Source organism: Silene latifolia, chromosome 8 (genome assembly GCF_048544455.1).
Source record: "Silene latifolia isolate original U9 population chromosome 8, ASM4854445v1, whole genome shotgun sequence".
NCBI classification, from domain to species: domain Eukaryota; kingdom Viridiplantae; phylum Streptophyta; class Magnoliopsida; order Caryophyllales; family Caryophyllaceae; genus Silene; species Silene latifolia.
In genome coordinates, this window is record NC_133533.1 from 100425144 (window position 1) to 100434207 (window position 9064).

General features: G+C 37.1%; 2 protein-coding genes across 2 annotated transcripts; both read left to right on the plus strand.

The window, feature by feature from the left end:
- Positions 1-408: 408 nt before the first annotated feature.
- On the plus strand, positions 409-3836 carry LOC141597126 (protein TIFY 10a-like). The gene is made up of 5 exons (XM_074417477.1): positions 409-769; positions 969-1077; positions 1723-2075; positions 2161-2218; positions 3464-3836. Exons 1-5 carry the CDS (start codon positions 655-657, stop codon positions 3582-3584), a joined length of 756 nt encoding a protein of 251 aa, XP_074273578.1. The 5' UTR covers positions 409-654; the 3' UTR covers positions 3585-3836.
- A 3998-nt stretch (positions 3837-7834) lies between these two features.
- Positions 7835-8356, plus strand: LOC141595586 (uncharacterized). The gene has a single exon (XM_074415553.1). The coding sequence runs from the start codon at positions 7835-7837 to the stop codon at positions 8354-8356; it is 522 nt and encodes a 173-aa protein (XP_074271654.1).
- Positions 8357-9064: the final 708 nt, after the last annotated feature.

The window sequence follows — 9064 nt, forward strand, 5'->3', positions numbered from 1 at the left end:
CCAAGATTGCATATCCTCTAAAAACAGAAGACGTGTTCCTCTCCTCTTTCTAAGAGGACATGTAACCATGAGAGGACACTCCATATTTGTTCTACAATAGAGAGGACCTCCTCTTAGATGAGAGAGAAGGCTAAGAGGAGGGTAAATCCTCTCTATTGTACATGCTCTAAAGGAGACATCCTCTTAAATAAGAGATTGTGTTAAGAAGATGGTTCATCCTATTCAATGTAAATAATCTAAAGAGCTTACTGATAATCATAGCCCTAAGATCATCATCTATGTCGATTGGGTATGTTACATACTTACATGAGTCATACCACGAGTCACGACCATACTTTAATTTTTTTTAAATTTTTTTATTTTAATATTTGAATGAGTATTTATAAAAAGACACCCACCTTGTGATTCCCACAAACCAACTTCTCACCTCATTCATCCATTTATATTCCTCGTGCTAAATAAGCCATTCTAAACTATTTTTATCACACCAAAACAAAAGCAAACCCACCTTCCCATTCTCTCAAGAACACCCATCCTTCCAATAAATTCAATTCCCCTACTATGCTAACAAATCAAACTCAAACTACACCTCTCTAATAATCAATCAATCACGCATAATATTACAAAGCAAATAAACCAACCAATCAATCAAACATGTCCAACTCTTTAGCACAAAAAATGAGTTTTTCACAAACTTGCAATTTGTTAAGTCAATATGTTAAGGAAAAACGCGCTCTTGGTTTTTCCAACAACCTTGACACCTCTCGTGGTACGTTTTTATTACTTTCAGCTATACTTATTATATACACAAAATCTCATTTGTGATGATACGTATCCGTCATTTTGGAGTGACGGATATCATTTTCTCTCACAAAAGTCGATTTATTTATATATGAATTAATACTATTCTTAGATCTATAAAGTCAAATATTTTCTTACTAATTCTTTTTCATGAAAAAATAAAATAGGTGCATCAACTATGAATTTGTTCCCGGTTAAACAAGCTGAGGATTCTAATGATGGGTCTGTTGGTCGTACCATTGATCTTTTTCCGCAAATTTCTGGGTTTAATTCAAGGTTTGTTCATTTTTATTCATTTATTTATATTTTAATTTAATTTATTCATTGATTGATTGATTGTTAGTTGGCGTTGGTTAGTTAATTTGCTTGTAATATAGGAAGCCAAATTGGCAAAACCCGCGAAACAGAGAATTAATCTCTCCGTCTCAATCATTTATTTAACTTTGATTAAATTATCCTTCTCGAAGAATAAAAATGTAAAGCTAGTAATTGGTTGATGCTTTTGTGTTTGGAATAAAGTCGAGGAGAATCTAATGACTTAATGTGTGAAATGTTTGAGGCATATATTTTTTGGTATACTTACTTAACTACCCGCTCCGCTCCAATTATTTGTTTACCATTGATTAAAATAACTCCCCAGAAGAGTAGAATAATTGAACGAAAGGAGTATAAATTTAGAAACGTTTTCGTAGGGTCAAAATATTTTGAACTAATTAAATTTGTTGTAAAAATTGGCAATCATGTTATTGGGGTTTTTTTTTAGAATCGTATTTTAGAGTTGTAGCTCAATTTTAGAACCATTATGTGAAAAACGGTTTTGGCCTTGATACTGACGGGTTTTGAACCAAGGATTTGGATAAGCTAGCCTGGTTGAGCATAAGCGCGCTGAGTCTAAGTGGTACTCGTATTTGTTTTGTACAGTGTGAACAAGCGTGCAACTCCAGAGCCACCGGCTGCACAGATGACGATCTTCTATGGAGGACAAGTCGTCGTGTTCAACGACTTGCCTGCCGACAAGGCAACTGAGGTTATGAACCTGGCAAGCAGTTTTGAATCCAGCCTTAAAAAGAGGAAGGTCGAAACTCCTGCTACCCCAGTTCCTGTTCCTAGTCCTAAGGCAAGCATTAATGAAAACTCGAACCCAAACCCAAACCCAAACCCCATCCCAAGCCTGAGCCAACCCCAAAACTTGACTGTGGGTGCTCCTAGCTTTGGTAACAATGTCATCCCCGCAGCTGCTGCTGTGTCGCAACCTGCTGTGCGTGTTGCTTCTGGTAAGTCCGATGATGATTAGATCATATTTAAAGAAGCTAAATGCTTGGTAGGTTGAAATTAAACATGTTAGTTTCTGATGTGCAGATCTTCCAATTGCTAGGAAGGCCTCACTTCACCGCTTTCTAGAGAAACGAAAGGATAGGTAAGCAATTGTTTTTTGCACCTTCATGTTTTATGTGTCGTGTACAACTGTTCACTACTAAAATCAAGCAATATGTGTGATCCTCAATTTATGGAACTTTTTCCTATATTTGAAGTTATGTATTTGGGCCCCTAATATTTGAAAATCGAGTACAAAAGATAGTAGATCAACTATAAATCTTTGAATCTTAATCACGGGTCTGCTGCGTAGTGACGTAGACAAAATTTGATGTTAAGGACTCGTAGCATAGATTGAAAACTCTATGGGTGATATTTGAAAAAGTTACTTCGTACTTCATTACGAGGCGACGGACCTACTAACCCCCTTCACTAACTTCAATTTTAACATCGCTAGGGCCTTAGGGGTTGGCAGGGTCAAGAAACCATCTCAACCAAAAGCAGCTTACTTAAGCTGATTGTTGGAGTCCCAAAATCGGTTTTATATTCTAACACGCCCCTTCACACGAATGTCCTTTGGGCTTGAAGTGTGACCTTTTGGTCATATTGGCTCTGATACCATGTCAAGAAATCATCTTAACTAAAAGCTTAAGCTGATGGTTCGAGTCCCTGATCGGTTTTGTATTCTAACAGAGAGCTCCTACTTGATCACGGTTGTGGTTTAGGGAATCAGTCTAATAGCTTAAGTTATGACCAATATTGCCTTAAAATACAGTAAAATGCGGTCATGGTGTTTAAAAAACCTTTATTAATTGTCATATTTGTGTCGCGGCTATGATTGGATGATACCTTGGCTTCTATATCACACATGACAGGAGTTGGGCTGAGATAACCCATGTGATTTTTTTCTCTACCTTTGTGGATGAGAACTATAGTTTGAATTGAATATCTGTTTCAAAATGAACTTCTATCCATTTGGAATGTTGACACATCGTAGATATTCTTCAAAATAATATGTGCGAGATGCACGAGACCATCGTTACATGTGTTCGCATTTATTTCTCTCGGTGCGTTGTCATGATGAAGTGGTATGAATAAGATGTTGTAGACGACGACTAAGAGTATCTCATTGTCGTCCTACTAATTGCCCGATTATGTATGGTAAATTGGTAATGCTGACAACATTAACAATAGTGTTTTGGAAAGACGGTTTCATGTTAATATAATCCGAAAGAGTCGTTTAATTATGTAGCTAAAATGTAGCCTGGAACTCGTTTTTATGTGGAATTATTATACCTAAATACATAAAACATGCATCTAATATCCTATTTGGTTTCGGTATTTTTAGGATTGTTGGCAAAGCGCCCTTATGTGGAGATGGTGTTGACGGAGGTGCAGCAAAGCCTGTCAACGGCAATGCCTGGCTGGGATTGAATTCACTCCCAATTTTCCAGCAGCAGCAACTCTAGTGCAAAACAACAGTACTCGTACTATCGTAGAAATTAATCATAATCATAATAATTAATAAATGGTTATTGTCGTTAGTTTTCTAGTGTTTTTTTTCGTTAAAGAGCGTTATGGATATTTTCACTAGAACCGACATTTTTGTGATGCTGCTCAGCATCTGTAATTATATTAAGCTAGCCTGTTAAATTCATTTCAGCCATGTGAGATGAATATATAAGGTCTATTATAAATGCTTATTTACTTTCATTCCTTCATTTTTACAGCGGGTTATTTCTTTTTATATTGGAGTACTTCAGATTACAGGTTAGACTTACTCCCTCCGTCCCGGTCATTTGTTGTCCTTTGATTTTGGCACAAAGACCAAGGAAAGAGGGAGGTGGTCAATTACTGAATGACAAATGGAATAAATTGAGTGGGAATGATCAAATTACTCATCAAATTCATTCTTAAAATAGAAAGGATAACAAATGACTGAGACACCCCCAAAATAGAAAAGGACAACAAATGACCGGGACGGGGAGTATTATAGTTGCAGAAGAACCTTGACTCTTAAGTAGAAAACAATACTTTTCCATGGCACAAATTAACTATGACTTACTATTGTTGTAAGCTACGGAGTAATTCATAAACCTGGTTAACAAGCAGCATTACTGTGTGTCTCGGCATTGTTTTTTCTGACTTAATTTCAGCTCATTTCAATTAAGCTCAGTTCTATAAGTTTAGTTTATAAGATTATTTCTTCATAAAATTAATTTTTACTCCAACTGCATTAAGTTTACCTTAACTCCATTAAGTTCAGCTCAACTCCATTTAATTCAGTTCGTTTCAAGTGATTTTATAATGTAATTTTTTGGTACTTCATCTGAACACTCACACTCTTATTTATTTGTTCAAGTGATTTTATAATGTAATTTTTTGGTACTTCATCTGAACACTCACACTCTTATTTATTTGTACAAGTGTTCAATATCAGTAGGATAACAACGGAGGTACACTGATCATATATACTTCCTCTGTTTTGGTCATTTGTTGTCTTTTTTTATTTTTATTTGTCTCAATTATTTGTTGTCCTTTCTATTTTAAGAATGAATTTAATGAGTAATTTGATCATTCACACTAGATTTATTCCGCTTGTCATTTAGTAATTGACCCCCTCATTTTTTCTTGGTCTTTGTGCCAAAACCAAAGAACAACAAATGACCGGGACGGAGGGAGTAAAATGTAAATCTTAAGAAAATTTCTTAGAAATTTTTCTAAGCTTAACTAATCTTCTTTATATTAAAACATCATTTTTTTTTTTGCTATGATTGGTCCTCAATCCTCATAATTTAAGGTGGCTTCCCCACTTCAAATAAAGCCTTAATTACCAAGGTTAATTTGTTAATTCAATTCCTCTTTTCGTAAATTAAAAAATAAAGTATTGATTAGTGTATAAAATTTTACAGTTCATATATATCTTAATATATACATTTTGCCATATCCATATAATTTTGTACGGATTTAACTTAAAACTAGCACATGTTAAGCAAAAATAACTAGTGAAAAGTAAAATGTAGGCATAAAAAGACAGACATACAACATAATGAAAGAATAAAAGTGAGATTAGTGGAAAATTAATTAACTACATAATACCAGATTTGTTGAGGAGATGTTTTATAGATCTAAACTTTGTTTATCCTCCATTTGGAAGGCGGTGGTTTGTTCAACCCCATAATTATAATTATAATTATTACGTATGGAATTCAACTTATACGTAACTTGGCTTGTTTATTATAATTGCATATTTCTCTACCAATTCTCTATTTAACTTTGAAATTAATCTATACGCACTTGAAATAAATTGTCTAATATGCATGCCATTGCACATATTCGTTTTGGAACAGCCTCAGCATATCGAGAAACACGTTATTGTGAGTCGAATATTGTGTCTAGTCGACATATGACCTTTTCTGTAATGAATACGGAGTAGGTTGTACTTACAAATTATAAAATGAGTAAATTATAAATTACTCCCTTATAAGTTGCACTTTTCTAAATTTACTCCCTTATAAGTTTTTTTTAAAAAATTACTCCCTTAAGTTGACCTCAGGCCAAAAGTTGCTACCATTTTCGAACTCTGGGGTGTATTTCCGTCTCTTTTTGAATTTTCCCTCCATTTCTCTAAACTAATGACGAAAATGCCCCTGTGATTCCTCCACCCTATGTTAAATCACCCACCCATATTCCTCCTTATCTCGGTCAACTGCCCTAGCAGCCGCCACCCCATCCTTGCTCTCCGACACCCCACCAGTCGCCACCCCATCCTTGCTCTCCGACATCCCACCATCTGCCCTTCTCCCTCATGAGAACCTCACCATTGCATCCACCTTTATTTATTCTTTCTTGCCCCAATTGCGTTTTTTGCCGATAACAACCACCACCGGAGAGCGACGTCCTCAGCGATTCAACCACGAAAAATAGTGACGAAACCAGTTTCGAGCTTTAATTTTGCCGACAACGTCGCCGGAGATATTAGCTTATTGAATTTGTACGTGCGTCGTTTTGGTAGATCCAGCGTTTTGAATTTATGTTGACTTACGGTGGGGCCGGTTGGTATAGTCGTCGGAAAGCCTGGAGGTAGTTGGGGTGATGACGGTGGTGGAGGTTGTGCGGTGGTGGTAAGGTGGATCTAGGAAACGAGGAAGAGAATGAAGAGAGCAAGAGGAAGAGAATGGACTGGGTAATTTTTCAAAGGGCAATTTCGTCCCTTTACTTAATTTTTCACCCGAGAACTAGCTTGATAGCAATTTTTGGTCTGAGTTCAACTTAAGGGAGTAATTTTAGAAAAAAAACTTATAAGGGAGTAAGTTTAGAAAAGTGCAACTTATAAGGGAGTAATTTATAATTTACTCTTATAAAATGGATTTATTTGAGGCAAATGTCGTCATACACAAAACATTCTAAATAATAAGTCACATACTTTTCGATAATGGTTATGGAGCAGATGATATTAAACAATCGTGTACGTAATATGCCAAAGAAGAAATTTATTAAAATTGGAGACGTTTTAATTTAGAATATCATCATTATTATTGTGGACATGCAATCATGCATGCATGCATGCACGGTGGAGAGATGATGGTGAAACTTCCACCTTAAGATTCCAATCCGACAAATGCATGTGGCTTCCCTTGAAACAATAATGGAAACGACAATATGGTATTTACATGAATAGCTTCCCCCAAACTCAACTTTTTTTTTTAAGACGGATTTATCTGTCTTAATTTTAATTTGAGTTAAGTGTATTTATATAAGATGAAGAGTATAAAAGCAAAAAAAATTATCCTACATATTTATGTGAAATGATATTTAACATTTCTTAAACTTAAAAGAGACACTTACGTCTTAGACAAGACTAGTTGCTTTCTAGATAATTTAAGTGGTAACCGACCCTCATAAAATATCGAGGTATGGCTTGCAAATTCTGTACCATAATTTAGTAAAAGTATTTGTAAAGTGTGTTGGTCAGAAAACGTGACAAATTAACAATATTAAAACCTTCTTCTATTCTTGTCTTTGACTCTATTCAATCCAAATTTATTGGTGTAGGGTACATGCCAACTTTGAACGCGCATTCCACCTAACTTTGATTGCCATGCTTCTCCCTAATTAACCTATAATATGTTACCCAAGATGTGTGAGTCTAGTGGAATTAGGCAGTAGCATCAAAGCAGCTCAAGGAGGAATTGCATGAGTCCCGGGTTCGATTCCTAGATGAACACTTTCCTGGGACGACGCCGGAGAGGGAATAATCATCGGGAAAGAACTCACACGTACAGCGCGCTGCAGCGGGGGGGGGTCTCTGTGATCGGGAGGATCCAACCTCCTCGTCATCAAAAAAAAAAAAAAAAAAAAAAAAAAAAAACCTATAATATGTTGTTTTTTTCTACATTACTCCGTAATGTTTAGGTTTAAAGGTGGTTTTTTTTATATTTCTAGACTAAGTAAGACAGACCATTAACTGTTACGGAATATATTATATTATACGGTGGTCGTAGTATATGAGTTGGATATCTTGTTTTATGGTAAATATATTATATGGGTCGATATGGTTTCCTAAACCGATTAGGGTTGTATGAGTATATAATGTATCGTTGTGCAGTCAATACAATTAACACAATAATTCCAAACCCTATCTTTTGTCAAGTATCCTCGTAACTTGGCATCAGAGCCAATTAAGTGTGTCGCCGGTAGAGTTTTTTCGTTCGCAAGTATGACGAAAGACGGAGACGCGTCCAAATCAGACAAGAAAACCTCCATTAGTCCTTACTTCCTAGGGCCAGGCGATAAACTTGGTGATAAAGTCGTACAAGTCATGTTGAATGGTGATAATTACGACGAGTGGTCTGTGAAGTTGCGTGGTGCCCTACGTGCCAGGAAGAAGACGGGATTCATTGATGGTACTATCAAGAAGCCCAGTGATACGTCGGAGGATTGTGAAGATTGGTACATGGTAAACGCGATGATAGTCAATTGGATTTTCAATGTTATCGAACCCGGGTTGGGTTCAACGATAACGTATGTCGATGATGCAAGAATTTTGTGGGAAGATATTGAGCAACGGTTCAGTGAGAGTAATGGACCGAAGCTTCACCGTGTCAAAGGCTCCATCAAGTCGTGTAGGCAGAATGAGAAGGAGCCCGTGTCCGAGTACTATGGTCGCTTGAAAAAATTGTGGGATGAACTCGATAAATACGATCGAAATCCCACGTGTGAATGTCGTGGTTGCAAGTGAAACATTAAGGGCAAATTGGATAAGAAGCGTGATGAAGCTAGGCAAGGTGCACAATTTTCTTATGGGACTCGATTCTCAGTACAATACTGTTCGTTCCAATTTGTTGATGCAGGAACCTCTTCCGTCCCTTAACCGCGCCTATGCTGCTATTGTTCAAGAAGAAGGGGTGCATGGAGTCAACACTGGCAGCAGCTCTGGTTCCCGTGGTGATAGCAGGTCCGAGCCTATTGGCTTTGTTGCGAAAACAGCCAACAATGTCGGCTTTAATTTACGGTTGATGGACTCGGACAATGATGCTCGTCCTCGCTGTGAGAAGTGCAACAGGTGGGGGCATCTTAAAGAGAATTGTTTTGATATAATTGGGTATCATAAGGGATGGAAGGAGCGAAGCAGGCAGAGCTATGGTGGTGGACGCGGTGGAGGTCGAGGTCGCGGTAATGGTGTTGGTCGCGGTGGAGCAAATCATGCACAAGGAAGTGATGAGACGACGGAGAATAAAGAGCAGTTCGTTAGCGTGCCTAAGGAGCAGTGGGATGCATACGTAAATAATGCCAAAGCTAATAATGCTAGTGCCTCGAGTTCTCGGATGTCTGGTAAGAATGATAATGATGTACTTTAGCTATTAGATTCGGGTGCTACCCATCATATGACAGGTAGTAGGCATTTATTGAAGGATGTATGTAAAATTAAGCCATGTCCAGTGACTTT